Source organism: Dromiciops gliroides, chromosome 2 (genome assembly GCF_019393635.1).
Source record: "Dromiciops gliroides isolate mDroGli1 chromosome 2, mDroGli1.pri, whole genome shotgun sequence".
NCBI lineage: Eukaryota > Metazoa > Chordata > Mammalia > Microbiotheria > Microbiotheriidae > Dromiciops > Dromiciops gliroides.
In genome coordinates, this window is record NC_057862.1 from 324,476,345 (window position 1) to 324,493,632 (window position 17,288).

General features: G+C 42.8%; 1 protein-coding gene across 5 annotated transcripts in view; it reads left to right on the top strand.

The window, feature by feature from the left end:
• Positions 1-17,288, top strand: part of LARP1 (La ribonucleoprotein 1, translational regulator) — a 62,868-nt gene that overhangs the window by 38,738 nt on the left and 6,842 nt on the right. For 2 of the 5 annotated variants that reach the window (XM_043988977.1, XM_043988982.1), the window contains exons 4-16: positions 353-527; positions 665-796; positions 919-1,101; positions 1,578-1,743; positions 3,269-3,413; positions 3,621-3,795; positions 3,997-4,166; positions 11,355-11,732; positions 12,204-12,327; positions 12,558-12,763; positions 13,601-13,707; positions 14,920-15,071; positions 15,686-15,830. In XM_043988977.1, coding sequence (XP_043844912.1) covers positions 353-527; positions 665-796; positions 919-1,101; positions 1,578-1,743; positions 3,269-3,413; positions 3,621-3,795; positions 3,997-4,166; positions 11,355-11,732; positions 12,204-12,327; positions 12,558-12,763; positions 13,601-13,707; positions 14,920-15,071; positions 15,686-15,830 — 2,258 coding nt within the window. The remainder of the gene's footprint in view (positions 1-352; positions 528-664; positions 797-918; positions 1,102-1,577; positions 1,744-3,268; positions 3,414-3,620; positions 3,796-3,996; positions 4,167-11,354; positions 11,733-12,203; positions 12,328-12,557; positions 12,764-13,600; positions 13,708-14,919; positions 15,072-15,685; positions 15,831-17,288) is intronic. The other 3 variants (XM_043988978.1, XM_043988980.1, XM_043988981.1) reach the window with 3 other exon arrangements.

Genomic DNA, 17,288 nt, shown 5'->3' on the forward strand with positions numbered 1-17,288 from the left:
TAAGAAGGAATTATTATCTCCTATTTTAAAAATCATAATAATAGAAATTTTATAATGCTTTAGGGTTTGCAAAGCACTTTGCATTTGATCCTCATAGCAGCCCTGTGAGGTAGGTGCTATTATCCCCCTTTACAGATAAACTGAAGCTTGAGAGAAGTTAAGTGACTTGGTTAGGGTCACACAGCCAGTCACTGTCTGGGGAAGGATTGGAACCCAGGTCTCTTAAACTACTCAGTATTTCCCCTTCAGCACACTGGGCCAGGGAGGAGGCCCTCCTAGGCCTCTGCTGCTGACTGATTTCCTCTCCCATCCACTGGATCAATTTGTGAAGAGCCCTTTGTTTTTCCTCCAGCCCCAACCCCACAAGCCAGCTCCACTTCGCAAACCACCCCTGAAAAAGGACATGAAGGAACAGGAAAAGGGGGATGGAAGTGACAATAAGGAAAGTCCGAAGGCCAAGTCCGATGAATCCGGAGAGGAGAAGAACGGGGATGATGATAGTCAGAGAGCTGGGCAGAAGAAGAAAGGTGAGTGGCCTGACTCCTGGGAAGTTGGGCATTCTGGGGGTGGGGGTGGGGGTGGGGGTGGAGGTGGGAAGAGGTGTCACTGAAGACCCCCCCTCCCCTCCCCTAACGGTGTTTCCCGTGCTCACGATGTCCCCCAGGGAGCAAACACAAGTGGGTTCCATTGCAAATAGACATGAAGTCAGATGTGGTCCGGGACAAAAGTGCTTTACGTACCAGCCGCCAGAACGAGCCGCTCCGACATCCATCCGCCAGCCGCGGTGAGGTCAAAGGTACCTGAGGGCGGTGCTGGGTGGGGAGGTCCTCTTGGTGGTGGGCTGGAGAGTGGGAAGCTATCAGGGGCAGATAGGGAACTGGGGAAGAAATGAACCCCACCCCTCCCCCTTCTCTCCAGGACTGAGCCAAGGCCCCCCCTCTTCCCCGGGGTGGCATCCGGACAACAAACAGGAAAGGGCCTGGCCTGACCATGATGAGACGTCTATCTTGAAGAGTGAGGGGGGAGCCATTCGGGGCGCGTTCCGGGGCCGAGGCCGGGGGCGAGGCAGAGGCCGGGGCCGAGGCCGGGGCAACACACGATGTACGTGAGAGCTGAGAATGGGGTGAGGGGAGTAGGACCTAGTGCCTAGGCTTCGGGTAGGGAGTATTAAACCAATCCCCCTTATTCTTCCCCCCAGCCAAGGTAAGGTCAATAGAATCTAACTCTGAATTCCTTTTATGATCTTCATATGGACTTAGACCTGGGAGGGTCCTTCAAATACAGAATATTAGAACTGGAAGGTGACTTCATCTATTAGCACTCAGTGTCTGCTACAACTCCAGAGAGCTTGTGACTTGCCCAAGGTAGCAGGGTCAAGTCTGGAAGCCAGGTCTTGGCATTCCTAAAAGGGTGGTCTTTTTACTCCTTCGCGTTTTCCCCTTTGTTGTCTATCTTAGCAGAACACCGACAGCAGCTTGATTTTGTTCCCTCGGCAGCACCTTTCTATCCTCACAGGGCAAGTGCCTTTCTTCCCATCGCACAGTAACACAAACCTTCTCCTTTCTTCCCCTCCACAGCCCACTTTGATTACCAGTATACCAGCTACCGAAAGTATGATTGCTCAGATGGCTCTCGCACCCCCAAGTACCAAAGTAACATCACCTATTACTTTGACAATGTGAGCAGTAATGATCTGTATAATGTGGACCAGGAGCTGCTGAAAGACTACATTAAGCGACAGATGTGAGTTGGGGTTGATGGGAGACTAGGGAGAAGGTGCTCTGGGGATGGTGGCAGGGAGTTCTAAGGGCCAGGGAGCCTGGTCAGCTTTCTAGTGGCACAATAAGATGGTGGCAGAGAGGAGAGTGCTTTCTGTATTTGGAGTCATAAGACCTGAGTTCAGATCCAGGTTCTACTCATTCCCAGTGTGACCTAGGGCACGTTACCTTCTCTGATTATCAGTTTTCCCATCTACAGATGAAGAGGTTGGAACATCTCAAAAATTCCTTCTAGCTCTAAATCTTGTGATCCTGTATTTCACTCTGCCCCCTTTTACCTTGTCAGGCCATGTGTATTCAGTTCAACAACATGGGGTATCTTCTTTGTACCCAGCTCTGTGCTAGGCACTGAGAGGGGAGGGCAGTACCAGTTAGGAAGGTTTGCTTTCAGAGCAGAGTCCTGTTGGGGAGACAAGACATGTCCAAAGGTTACATAACAAACCCTATGAAAGTATATGATTAATAATAACTAGTATTTTAGGTTTATAAAGTTTACGTGAATTATTGTTTGATTCTCACAACAATCCTGTGTGGTAGATGCTATTTTTTTTTAATTAATAAAGTATTTTATTTTTTTCCCATTACATGTAAAGATAGTTCTCAACTTTTGTTTGTACAAGTTTTCCAATTTCAGATTTTTCTTCCTCCCTCCCCCCTCCCCTAGACAGCAGGTAATCTGATATAGGAGATACACACACACACACACACTCTAACATTAAACATATTTCTGCATTAGTCATGTTATAAGAGAAAAATAAGAGCAATGACGAAAAACCTCAAAATAGAAAAACATCAGCACCAAAAACAAAAGAAATAGTATGGTTCATTCAGCATCTGTACTCCACAGTTCTTTTTTTTTTTTTCCCAGATGGTAGATGCTATTGTTAACTGAGATTGAGTGCTGTTAAATAGCTTGTTCAGGGTTCCATGGTTAGTAAAAGTCCTAGGCAAGATTCAAACTCCGGCCTTCTGATTGGCAGTGTCCAGCACTATATCTGCTATACTCCCTAGCCCCCTTATTCCCTATCTATAGTGTTTAGTCTAGGATCATAGGCAAAGTTGTCAGTGACCTTAAATGCAGTCAAGTCCTCATTTTTTAAAATATGTGGAAACCTGGGGCACAGGGGTGGCGACTTGCTTGGGGCTACTCAGTTAGTGTCTGAGATGGGATTTGAACCTACTATTTCCTTATTCCCAGAGTAGTGTACCATATTGGTACAGTCTGTTACAGCTTTACCATACCATACTGCTGCTCATTTTATTTGGTGGTTTTTCTCAACTTTTTTTTTTCTTTGTTATGAGAGGGTGCCGTTCCTGGAGCATAGGGCCCTGTTGGGAAGTGAAAGATTTAAGAGTGGAAAGGGGCTTGTGAAGGACTCTGAGAAGGGCTATTTCAGTACATGTTATTGCGCTATGGAGGGTTGTATGCAGGAAGGGTCTTTTGTCCATCCTCCCCCTTACCTACTTCTCCTTCCTTTCTGGGTGAGTAGTGAATACTACTTCAGTGTGGACAACTTGGAGCGAGACTTCTTCTTGCGGCGTAAAATGGACAGTGATGGTTTCCTTCCCATCACCCTCATTGCCTCCTTCCACAGAGTGAAAGCCCTCACCACTGAAGTGGGCCTCATCATCCAGGTGCCAGGGAGTAGGGGGCACTGCAGGGAATGGGTAAAACAGCTGAGTACCTGGAGGGAGGAGGGATCCTGAGGGGGAGGGGGAGGGCCCACCTCAGTTTGCATTGGTGATTGCCTCAGAAAGTTGCCCTTTATCTAGAATTCTAGTGGGGTCTGACCAGCTGTAGTGGGAGTTTTTTGTCACTATTACCAAAATTTCCTTCCATAGGCCCTAAAGGATAGCAAAGTGGTTGAGATCGTAGAGCAGAAAATCCGAAGGAAGGAGCAGCCTGAGAAGTGGCCCCTACCAGGACCCACAATGACAGATTATTCCCAGACTGACTTCTCTCAGCTCATCAACTGCCCTGAGTTTGTGCCCCGACAGAGTTTCCAGAAGGAGACAGGTTGGTGGGGGGAGGTTGGGGAGGCAGGGAGCAGATCTGGGGAGATTACCTGTGGGAAAATATCATCTCCTACCTGAGAGGGAGGGACTGCAGGGCTTAGGCAGCAGCTCATAAATGTTTTTCATGGTTTCCTTGGAAAGAGAAGGGGGAACAGTTCAAGACTTAGGCCTGAGTGTGTTCTAATCCCAGCACTCCCTCCAGAATCAGCACCAGGTTCTCCCCGCTCTGCCACTCCTGTGCCAACTAAGACAGAGGAGGTCAGCAACCTAAAGACGCTCCCCAAGGGCCTCTCAGCCAGCCTGCCTGACCTAGATTCAGAGAATTGGATAGAGGTGAAGAAGAGACCTCGGCCCTCTCCTGCAAGACCCAAGGTTGGTATTGACTCCATTACCAGCAGTGTGGGTGGGCAATTGGACAGGTTGTAAGGACCTTTTGGTTTTTTGTTTCGTTTTGCTTTGCTTTGCCATATCCATTCAACAGGGAAGTTTCTAAAATCAGATTTTTGTTCTCTAAAAGGTTAGAGAGCCTAGGGGCCATTGTGTTCTAACCTTTGCTTTCCCTGTCCATCCTTAATTTACTCCCTGCTCCCTTTTCTCCTAGTGTCTTAATCCTAACCTGTCTCACTCCAGCATGGGATGACTTTGATGTGTCGAGTAAGTACACACAGCCACCCATGTGTGTCAGAGAACAATGAGGCTCCAAAGTCCCAGTGTTGGAGGCGGAACCACATTCCAGTAATCTCACACCCTCAAGGGTTCCTTGAGGACCCAGACCTTCTTAGATGGTTGCAGATAGATCCTCCTTGGGTTTCTTGCCATATCCCTTAATTTAATAGTTTTCAGTCAATCCTTCCTCTCAAATTTAAATCCCAATAGAGGCTGCATTTGAAACTACTTTCCTCTTGTTTTGTCATCAGAAAACAGCACTATCCCCCAATAAAGGCCCTTCTCCTGTACCTGAAGGAAAGTTGTTTCATCACCTTTGAAAAGGTGTAAAGAAGATTTGTTTCAGTCTCCATTTTGCCCCTGCCTAAACTACTATGTGGCTTTAGGAAATGACTTCTGAGCCTCAGTTCCCTCTTCTATAAAATGAGAGGGTTGAACTTAATTATTTTTAATTGTTTTTTGTTTTTGTTTTTCTGAACTTAATGAATATCTACTAACAGGATCATTTCTATATACAAAGAAGAACAACAGAAAAAGAGGATTGCCTATGAAACCACCAGTCTCAGTCTCGATGTACAGCTTGCATTTCTTTTCAGCTATTTAATAAATTGAATACATTAGTTTCAAAGCTAACCTGCTTGTCTGTGCCTTCCTCCAAACCCTGCTCTGTTCTTTTCTTTGCATTTTTAAAAAAATGCACTGACTTTTTGCCTTTTTTTTTTAACATCACTACTGCTAGTCCTCTCTTCTTATCCCATATCCCACCATCCTTCCTTTTCTCTCTCCCATCCCCAAAGCCCCTTGTAACAAATAAGCAAAATAAAGCAAAACTTCCACACAGTGCCCATGTCTGAAAAGATCTATCTCAGTGTGTATCTCCAGTCCCCTATGCCTCTGTCAGGCAGTATCTATGCCCACCCTCCCACCCCTAGCAAAGGTGAAGATGCCAGTTGCATTCTCTTATCTCTGATTCTCTTGACCATTATAAGTATACAATCTTCAGCTGTGATTTTTAAAATCTCTTTTTATTTCAGTTGTTTTGATCTTATAGATACTATCCTCCCAGTTGTGCTTTTTCCTCCACTCTGTGTCAGTTCCTATAAGTCTTCTCATGATTTTCTGAATTGTTCATACTTCTTGTTTCTTATGGCAAATATTCCATTACATTTATATACCACAGTTGTTTAGCCCATCTCTAGTCATTGGACTTCAGGTTTTTTTCTGTTTTTTTTGTGTTTGTTCTTTCTCTCGCTTTCGCACTCACACATACACAGCCACAATTTTTATTTATTTATTTAGTTAAGTTAGTTAGTTTTTCATTGTGTATGCATCCTTTTTGTCTTTGACTTTCTTGGGCTTACCTAACAACAGAATGTCCGGATCAGAGGATGCAAGCATAGTCACGTTTTGTAGTAGAATTCTAGATTGCTTTATCTTCTTGGCTGTAATGATTTTTAAATCTGAAGTTCTGAAATAGTTCTGAAATGGATTCAGCTGTATCGGTTCTGTAGACTTTTCCTTGTGGCCTATCTGCCCTCAGCTCTCATCTGAGGTCTTTACATCTCTGGATCCCAAGCCCAGAAAGTAATTCCAGTAACCCCAGGGAGATATCTTTAAGATGAACTGTGACCCTATGACTGACAGTCTGGATCAGACCAGATCATTTACCCTTTTACCACACTGTCTCTCAGCACATCTGTAACCACAGTTACTCTTGCCCCCTTGAATAGCATAAGAAAAATGGAGCCAAATATGCCAAATGGAGTTCTAAGAGTTCAGACTAAAGACACATGGTTATCTTCTATATAAGCAAAAGGATGAAAAAGGAAATGGAATTAGAGCTTGTGCAGTCATGAAGGGAGTGGATGAAGTAGACATGTTTGATAATCTGTACCATATATCAGTGCCTGCTGTGTTCCTGGCACTAATCCAGGTACTGGAGATACAAAAACAAAAGTGATATATTACCTGCCCTTAAGGTGGTTTCCATTCTAATGGAAGACAGATAACAAGAATATGGATATGTTTTCATATAGACACGTGTATACACAGATACACAGAGTGAGCATTAGTTTAGGGAAGGTAAGGGTACGAACGGCTGGGAGGATAAAGGCTTGAGCTGAGTCTTGAAAGAGACTTCTGGGGGGCAGAGGAGGGGCTGTGTTCTAGGCATGAGGGGTAGCTGATGCAAAGGCTGCCGTCGGGGAACAACAAAAATGCCAATTGTGCTGGATTGGGGGCCACGAAGAATAATGTATATTAAGGGTAGGAAGGTAGTTGGGGGGCCAGAGGAGTTTGTATTTTATTCTTAGATACAGGAGATAACCACTTGTTAAGTAGAGAAGTGACAGACGCTTTAGAAAAAAATCACTTAGTGGATGGACTGGATTGGCGAGACTTGACAGAGGGATATTAGAAGACTGGCTATAATCTTGTTGAGAGGTAATACGGGCTTGGAAGTAGGGTGATTGCTATATGAGAGGAATCTCAGTAGAACTGAGTTTAGTGTAAAGGAGGGGCATTAGTACCAAGAGAGCTGACATCAAGCCACTGGCTGTATATCCCCGGATGTGTCGTTTAACCTTTTGGTCAGTGGTCTCCTAAGTAGAGCCTATGGCATCACTTCCAAAGGGTATGAACAATCTGAGAGCAATGGATTACATCCTATTCTCCTTGTGATAGCCATTTTTGAGGCTCCTCTCCAACACAAGCACACTTACCCTTATTCCCCAATACTCTCCAGCTAACCTCTTCCCCCTTTGGAAAGTTATAACCTAACCTTGTATCTCGACACCTTCCTTAACAACTGAGCTGGTGCCACTGGAGAAATTGACCCCTTTCCCCTGACATGACCATATCACTGCAGCAGGAATCCCTCAGAGAGCAGGCTTTGTCCTCTGGAACATTGACAAGTAAGAGCCTCACTCTTGTATCCTTTTCCTCCTTTTCATTTTAGGGGGAAATTTCAGATGTATTTCAGTCTCAGAAACCAAGACCTCTTAACTCTTCTCCCTCCAAATTCTCCCATATAATAATTCTCTTATTGCTTTCAAGGGCACCATCATCTTTGCAGCCAACCAGGTTGGCAATTTGGTATTATCTTCAATTTTTAGTTCTTTGTCATTTTCCCCTTCTACCACATTTCCTCCTTCTCTGCGTTTCTCTTACATAGCTACCACCTTAGTTCAGAACCTTATTTTCTCTTGGACTGTTGTAATAGCTTCCTAATTGGACTCCTAATCATAGATCTCTCAAATCCATCTTCCATACAGTGACCCTGGAAAATTCAAATGGCTTGTTATTGACTCTAGGATTAAATGTTATTTCATCTTTATCAAATTTTTAAAATTTCTATTTTTTGCATGTTTTATAACTATAGCATGCATCTATAGTTTATAATTAAAATATTACAGATACCTCTTCAAAATGTTTTACTTATGATGCATAATCAAAAAAGTTTGGTTTAGCTGTTCTAAGCAATTCTAGGACTGTATATTTCAGATAAGGTACTGATCTCCATTGGTAGAGGGAGTTACCAGGGAGTTCCTTATGCCAGTTAAAGCAGTCTCTGTCCCTATAATGGAATTATTTTTTTTTACCTCACAGTATATGAACAGCCTAATAAGCATGAAGATAAGAGTTTTAAACCTTTCTGTAGTAACCAGTTGTCAAATACTTAATGAGTACCTACTATATGCTAGTCATTAGACAAGAAGTGGTATATCAGGTGGAAAGTATATTGGATCAGACACCATCCAAGATGATGGAATATACGGAAGTAGTACAGCCAAGCAAGTATAGAAATCAAGTAGGACTGCGTGGCTTAAACCAGGAGCAGAACAAGGTCTCAGTTCCAACTTGGCCTAGTCTGAATCCTGCACTGGAATAACCAGGGCAAGAATCCTAGACCAAAGGGGAGCCCGCAGTTCTGTCATTGAACCTACAGAGCTTCCCAACTAGCTAATAAGTGGCTAAGTCCAGCAGCAATCTACTGTAACTCCAACTAGGGACAAACCCACAGGTCTACTGCTCAGGCCGAAAACCATGGAAGCAATTTTTGCAAAGATTAGACAAGGAGGACAGCACCCAGACTAATCTCTGGATCAAACTGCTTTGGGAGCCCTGAAAGTTTGCAGGTCCCCAGATCATTCCTGAGTTTCTAGAATAAAGAAAGCAGCCAGGACCCACCCAAACATTCCCTCTAGGTGCATGCAGAAACTATCCCTAAAGTCTGCATCAGGAAGTAGACTGATTAGAAGGGACAAACAAAAAAATTCCACCATAAAACTTTTTGTGAGGTAAGCTCAGAACACAAACCTAGAAAAAGAGAACAGCTCCAAATGATCGTCACGCAAAGCTTCAAAAGAAAAAACACAGGTTGGACACAAGTTTAACTGGAATTCCTGAAAGAAACGAACACATTTTTTTAAGAGATAAAGAAATTTTTAGAAATGAATGAGAGGGGCAGCTAGATGGCGCAGTGGATAGAGCACTGGCTCTGGAGTCAGGAGTGCCTGAGTTCAAATCTGACCTCAGACACTTAACACTTACTAGCTGTGTGACCCTGGGCAAGTCACTTAACCCCAATTGCCTCGCTAAAAAAACAAAAAAACAAAAACAAAAAAGAAATGAATGAGAGCACTAGACGGAAAAACTGGAAGAGAACTGAGAACTGAAAGAGAATTTAAAAGGCAATTAACAGCAAGGCACAAAAAATAGAAAACAATGCCCAAGTAACAAACTCCCTGAAAATTATAATGGATCAAATACAAGCTAATGACTCCATGAGATAACAAGAAGTATTAAAAACAGTTAAAAGAAGAAAATGCAAACTATTTTGGCAGGGAAAAACTGACTTGGGAAAACATCAAGGAGAGAATTAAAAAGCAAAACAAAAGAATTTTTTTTGGACTGTTAGTCCTTTATTTTTGTTTTCATAATAAACATTTTTATTTAATGTTTTGAGTTCCAAATTCTATTCCCTCCCCCTCTCTGAGGTGGTAAGCAAGCAGATAAAGATATGTGCAATTATGTAAAACATTACCATATTAGTCATTTTGCATATGAAAATTCAAAAGGAAAGTGAAAAATAGCTGGTTTAAGTCTGCATTCAGTGAATATCAGTTATTCGGAGGTGAGTGGTATGCTTCATCATTAGTCCTTTGGGATTGTCTTGGATCATTGTATTGCTGAGAATAGTTAAGTCATTCATAATTGTAAATCAAAGGATATTGCTGTCACTGTACACAACATTCAAGGAGAGGGGATTTAAGAATTATTGAATTAACTGAAAACTATGACCAAAAAAAGCTTAGACATAGTATTTCAAGAAGTCATACATGAAAACTGCCCAAATCTTTCATAACCAGAGGGTAAGGTAGAAATACATCCTCTAGTCACCTCCTGAAAGAAACCCCCAAATGAAAACTCCGAGGAAGATTACAGCCAAAATCTAAAGCTTTCAAGGTCAAAGAAGAAATGCTACCAAAAATTCAAGTTATATAGTTAGTATCACACATGATTTAGGAGCCCCTGCTATAAACGAACAGGGCTTGGAATACTATATTCTAGAAGCAAAAGATACAAGCTTATTATGCATCAAAATTAAGTATAGCCCTACAGAGGAAAGAGCATTGATCTAAGAGTCTGCACACCAGGACTTTAGTTCTAACTGTAGTATTTACTATTTGCGTGACTGACTGAATCATTTTGACCTTAGTGAGACAAATGAGGGTAGGGTAGCACCTTTTAAAAAACTTTTTATGAAAGGGTTTTATGGTATTGTTAAATACCATGTTCAATAGAAAGTGATATTATTAATAATAATAATATGGTCCCTGCCTTCAACAGGTTTATAGTATATCCCTGGATTCATGATAATATAGGTGAACTAGAGTAGCAGGGGATGTTCCTTACCATTGAGATTTGGTAACAGATAATAATGCTACTTTTCCATGTAGCCTAATTGGTATCTCAACCTTTAGTCTCCTTTTTCTAGTCAACTCTTAGACCAAACTCCCCAAATCCTCTTTTTTTTGACTTGCCCAGGGTCACACAGCTAGTGTCAAGTGTCTGAGGCTGGATTTGAACTCAGGTACTCCTGACTCCAGGGCCGGTGCTCTATCCACTGCGCCGCCTAGCTGCCCATCCAAATACTCTTAAATCACAGATCTACTGTGGCTGCCTCTTGCCTCTGGGATAAAACCAAACTCATCTGGCATTCAGTCCTTCAGGATTTGGCTTCCATCTGTCTTTTCAGACTTCTTATTCATTCTCCAATCAAACAGTTTGCTCCCTGAATTCAGCATTCCATTTCCTGTCTTGACCCCTGCCTTGGAATCTTTCTTCAAGGCTTGCATAAGATGCCATCCCCTCTGTGCACCTTTCTCCCTAATTGTTCTCTCTCCTCAGATTATGTATATTATGTGTTATGTCTTCTAATACAATGATTCTTAGCCTTTTTTTGTGACATGGGCTTCTTCATCGGTCTGGAGCCTTAGAATTAAGATCTGGAACCCTAGGTTAAGAATCTCTGAGTTGAGTAGACTCTTAAGTTCTTTGAGGGATAAGGATATTTCTCCTTTTTGTCTTTCACCAGCAACCAGACCAATGTTTTGTACATTAGAAACAGTTAACCACTGTTTATTAACTAAGTGAATGAAAAGTCCCCTGGGTTAGAGAGAAAAAATTGGGGATGATAGATGGATTTATAGACTTGTGAAGTCAGTGAAAGTTTGCCTCAAAGGTGAGGCCTTTCAGAAGTTTAAAAATAAGGAAAGTGGTTATGCTGGTAATTGCCATGTCATCTGGATAGTCAGTTTTGGAAGCTGTTTCCAAGGGCCCCAGATAACCACACATGCCTCCCCCTTCCTTCCACCCTGCTATGTCTTTCAGAAAGCAGAGGAGCCCAAGTTCTTACAGCAAACAACTCCACTTCAGCAACTGAAATCCAAGGACCAAGATGAGCCGGAAGAGTTGGACTTCCTGTTTGATGAGGAGATGGAACAGATGGATGGGAGGAAGAATACCTTCACTGATTGGTCAGACGAGGACTCAGACTATGAGATTGATGACCGGGATGTCAACAAGATCCTCATTGTCACACAGACTCCACCTTATTTACGGCGCCACCCTGGGGGTGACCGGACTGGTAACCATACCTCCCGGGCCAAGATGAGTTCAGAGCTGGCCAAAGTTATAAATGATGGGCTCTTCTACTATGAGCAGGATCTGTGGACAGAGAAGTTTGAGCCTGAGTATTCCCAGATTAAGGTGAGGGCCTGGGGCCATATAGGGGGTGGGGAAAAAATGGCATTTGTCGGGGATAGAGCCTCATGTCAGTGGGGTTGTACAAAAGTGTTTCATCAGAGGAACTGTGTTATGTGGCAAGATCAAGGGATAACTTATGGATCATCCCAAGGTTCACGAAAAGGGAGTTAAGAATTGTTGAGGTATAGAAGGATTGGGCTTAATTTGAAAAGGCTTCCCCGGAAGAATGGAAAAGTGGCTGCCATCCTACTTGGGACCACACTGTATTGAGGGATAGGCACTGAATAATCTAGTTGGATGGCCATCCCTCCTAGTGTAAGGCCCTGGGGCAAAAAGATCTTATTCTCAGATGGAGACTTAATCCCACAGTAGTTCTCTTTAGAAGCTCCTTAATCATTGGCAAGGCAGTTGTTGCCAGACTGTCCCTTGACACTTTTCCCTCTTTTCTTCCATTTTCTGCTGCCCTGTTTACAGCAAGAAGTTGAGAACTTCAAGAAGGTCAACATGATTAGCCGGGAGCAATTTGATACATTGACCCCTGAGCCCCCTGTTGACCCCAATCAAGAAGTCCCACCTGGGCCTCCACGATTCCAGCAAGGTAAGTCAGAGGGCCAGAGGTGGGGCTGCTTCTAGTTCTGGAAAAGTGAATTTAGAAGTTTACTTGGGTAACTTAAAGAAAATTATTTAACCTGTGTGGCCCCAGTTTCTTGGTATGTAGAGTGAGAGGTTGGACTAAATGACCTCCAGCGTCCCTTCTCTAAATCACTCTCCTTCAGAGATAGGGTCCTGTTCAGACCTTCCCTTGATGAGTCCTTACCATTTCCACAGTTCCCACAGACGCCTTAGCCAACAAGCTGTTTGGTGCCCCTGAGCCCTCAACCATTGCCCGATCTCTGCCAACCACTGTCCCTGAGTCGCCGAATTACCGCAACACCAGGACTCCTCGGACACCCCGTACTCCCCAGCTCAAAGATGCAAGCCAGACATCCCGATTTTACCCAGTGGTCAAAGAAGGACGAACGATAGACGCCAAGGTGAGAGTCTTCAATCCAATTAAACTGCAATTTTAAGTGAAATTAAAAAGCATTCATTGATCATTTATCTTGCCCATAGTGTTGTACTAAATGTTGAGGATACAAATATAGAAGTGAAGTCAGTTCCTTAAGGAGCTTATATTCTAACAGACAACATACAAGAGGATGGAGAGTGGGGCTGGGGGAGGGAGTTAGAAGGATAGTGAATGGAGCTCTTTCCAAGAGCAATGGCAGTATTAATTGGATTGAACTTGAAACAGAACTTGAAAGCAAGGACAGCATAGACAGAAGGGGGAAATTGGGTTCAAATCCTGCCTCTGGCACTTAATAGCTGTGTGGCCTTTGGCAGGTCATTGATTTTCTTTTTTTGTTGTTTTTGTTTTTGTTTTTTAAGGGGCAATGAGGGTTAAGTGACTTGCTCAGGGTCACACAGTTAGTAAGTGTCAATTGTCTGAGGCCCCCTGAATGCAGGGCCGGTGCTTCATCTACTGCGTCACCTAGCTGTCCCAGGTCATTTATTTTCTTTGGAAATTTTTCTCATCATTTTCCTCAACTGTAAAATGAATACAGTGGTACTTAATATTTTTCCCCCTAATTCAACTTGTGACAACTCACTTCTGAAATGTAGCAGAGAGTGGTGGGGGACTGAGATATTCCTGACAAATTGTGTTTCACTTGGACTTCTGGTTTATAATCTTTGGGTTCCAGTTTTTTGCTCTAAAATGGAAATGTTAATGAGGAACAGAGTTATCTTAACAGCAGATACAGTTTAAGGTCCTCAGAAGACTCACAACCTTTACTAGACTTAGTAACAAATCCTGGAATAACTTTTTACAGATGCCGCGAAAAAGAAAGACACGGCATAGCTCAAACCCCCCCATGGAGTGTCATGTGGGATGGGTCATGGATTCCCGTGAACACAGACCTCGGACAGCCTCCATCAGGTATTTTGAAGTTAGAGGTAGGGCTGTGGGTGAAGTAGTCTTTGAGATTGATATAGAGGCATTTGGGATGGTAGAAAGTCCATGTAGATGGAGAGAGATTGCAATGAGGAACCCTTTTTCGTCCAGAAGGACAGGTATAGACTGAGAAGGAACTTAATCAAAGTCAGAAATCAGCAAGGGACTCAAAAGGATGGGCAGATCTTAGACAAGAGGGACAGGGGACTGCTGTTTGAATTCTGAAGGAAGTGCCTTATTTTCAGATGAGAAAAAGTAGTATATTACATGGTGGAGAGAAAGGTTAAGGAGCTCTTCTATTCTGAGTGATGGTATAGGCTAGAAATAGAGTTTCATGAAGAATTTTAAATTTATGAATCAGACATGCTCTGTTATTAAAAGATGTTCTGTGTTTGACAAAGTTCACGACTCTTTGAGATCATGCCAGGAAAAATAGGGTAGCTATTCCTTCCGTGCAGCCGTCACTGAGGTCAGATCAAGGATGTTGGCCCCAAAGGACGATGCTTCTGAGCTGAGAAGGGGCCATTGGAATGTTTTCATTCATTTGACATATATCAAGTACTGATGATTTACAGTGTACTTTGCTTGGTACTAAGGTAGATTTAGCTTTGTCCTTGTGCTTAGCTTATACTCTGATAAGGGAGATAAGACATGAAGAATATAAAGTGCTTTGGGGTCAGTTTAGGAGGGGGAGGCCACTTACAGTTGGGGACAGATCGGTGCATATCCACAAAGACACATAGTTGAGGTAGTGTTGGAGTTGGGGCCCACAGTGCAAGTAGTAGGCATTTCAGATATATTGAATTGTATTGAAGGGTAACTTTGACTTGGTGTAATGAAAAAGAGCCTTGGACTTAGTTCCATCTCTGACAATAGACAACTCTCTCAATAGTTAACTTGAATTTTCTGAACCTCTTGTTTCCTTGTCTCTAAAATGTGGAGGTTGGAATAGATATGAATAGTCCTGAGTCTGTGGATGTAAGGGTCAAGTGTGTTTGGTCCTTGAGAGGGAGAGCTGGGCCTTCCAGGTGCAGGAAACAGTATGAACAAAGGTGAAGAGACAGGGAAATATAATTTGCTATTGGTGGTTCCTGGTAGCCAGCCCCGGGGTCTTCTGTAGAAAGAGACAGAGCAGTTTTTAAGAATCTGAAGAGAACGTGGGATAATGAGGCAAGTCATGTGTTTTGGTTCCCACAGCTCCAGCCCCTCAGAGGGCACACCAGCTGTTGGCAGCTATGGCTGTACCCCACAGTCACTACCCAAGTTCCAGCATCCCTCCCATGAGCTGCTCAAAGAGAATGGCTTCACACAACATGTCTACCACAAGTATCGTCGGCGCTGCCTTAACGGTATGAGACTAGAATTGTGGTTGAGGAAGAGAGCAGCGTCAGTCAATCAACTGGGTGCCAGGCACTGTCCTAAGTGCCAAGGATACAAAGGACAGGCCTTGACCTCAAGGAGGGAGACAACATGCAAAACTATGTACAAACAAGATAAAAGCAAGATAAATTGGAGATAATCAACAGAGGAAGGCACTAGTATTAAGGGGAATTGGGAAAGAAAGGCTTCTTATAGAAGGTAGGATTTTAACTGGGACACAAAGGAAAAACGGGAGATAGAGCTAAGGGTTAATGCTCTAGCTGATAGGGAATAGGGGGTCCTCCATCAGGAGGAGAACCCGGACAGTTATACTGGTATTGGAACAAGAGGGGTGCAAGGCAGACTAGGTGCAGGAGGAGAGTGGACCTCGTGTTCTGGGCACACTTCTCTTTCCCCGATTGGCTTGGCTTTGGCAAGGTGTGTGTGGTGGGGTGGGGTGAAAAGGACCTTGGAGATCTCTTTTTCAGTTTAGGCATGGGTGGGGCATGGGCAGTCAAGATGGCAGTTGGGAACAGGCTGTCTCCTCATGCTGTGCTCCAGCAGAACTCTTGTCCTCATTCCTTGTTCTCTTCCCTGCTCACAGAGCGGAAACGGCTAGGCATCGGCCAGTCCCAGGAGATGAATACCCTTTTCCGCTTCTGGTCCTTCTTCCTCCGGGATCACTTCAACAAGAAAATGTATGAAGAGTTTAAGCAGCTGGCCGTAGAAGATGGCAAGGAGGGCTACCGGTGAGATGGCAAGCAGAAACTTAGTTGTGGATCAGACAGAGAGAGAAAAGAAGCTGGGACACAGGAGGATTTGGGGCTTGCTTGAGCCACTTGTATTTTATTTATATAGTGATTTAATTAAGCAACTCTTGATGAAACTTCCTTGCTTTGCTCTATAAAAGGCCCAGTAATGGGAAAAATGATCTCTCCCCTCAAAGTGCCTAGGACCATGCACAGATAATGATAATACAACATTAGCTTTCATAAAAAATTCTGCTTCACAGCATTCAGTCATTCTTCCAAGTCTTGTTGAATACTAGAATTTTAGAATTTTTAGGCCTTTTAGAATTTTAGGCTTTTCTGCAACATACCTGCCATGGGGTCACCATCCAACCTTTTCTTCACCTCCAATAAGGGAGAACCTATTATTTCTTTCTTTTTCTTTTTTTTAATTTTTTTTTGGTAGTTAATTTGGGTATTTATTTTATAAAAGTATTTTATTATTTTCCACTTACACGTAGAGATAGGTTTCAACATTTGTTTTTATAAGATTTGTAGTTTCAAATTTTTCTCCCTCTCCTCCCAAGACAGCCAGCAATCTGATATAGGTTATATATGTGCAATCACATTAAATATATTTCTGCATTAGTCATGCTGTGAAAGAAGAATCAGAGCAAAAAGGAAAAACCTCAAAAAAGAAAAACAAAAGAAGTAGAAATAGTATGGAGAACCCATTATTTCATAGGCAGCTAATTCCCTTTCTCAGTATCTCTAAGTTTTAAAATTTCTTTTAAAAATTGAACCTAAATTTGCCTCTCAAATTTCTGCCCATTTTCTGTCTTCTGACACTAAAGATAATAAGTCTAATTCCCCTTCTAACCAATACCCCATCTAAGATGAAAACAGCTCTCATGGCTTGAATGTTTAACCCCAATTCTTTCCCACTATACTCATACCACATAAACTCAAGGCCCTTCATTGACATTGGGTGCTCTTCCTGCATCAAAGAATTATAACTTTAGAGCTGAAACCTTAACTGTAGACTTGTAACTCTAGCTGAAACTAACTTTAGACCTCCTTAGAGATTGTCTAATTTAACCCCCTCATTTACAAGTAAGGATACAGAGGCCCCAAGTGAAATGACATGCCTAAAGTTACACAGGTCCTAAGTAACAGCTATTCATGGGTTCATCCTAAGTATGTATCTGCATATATAGGGGTTGATTTTTTTTTTTAATCTCATCAGAAAGAAATATACTGTTGTGGAAAGAACATTGGATTTAAAATCAGAGGACTTGCGTTCAAGTCACGGCTCTGTAGCTTATTTATTTGTATATTAATTGACTTAACATCTCCCTGGGCCTGAGTTTCTCATCAGTAAAATGGGAGGCTTAAAACTAGATGGCCTTCAAAGTCCTTCCCTGATTTTTTGCAGGTTCTGTAGTTTCAGAATCCATCTAGAGGCTTGATTTAATGTTC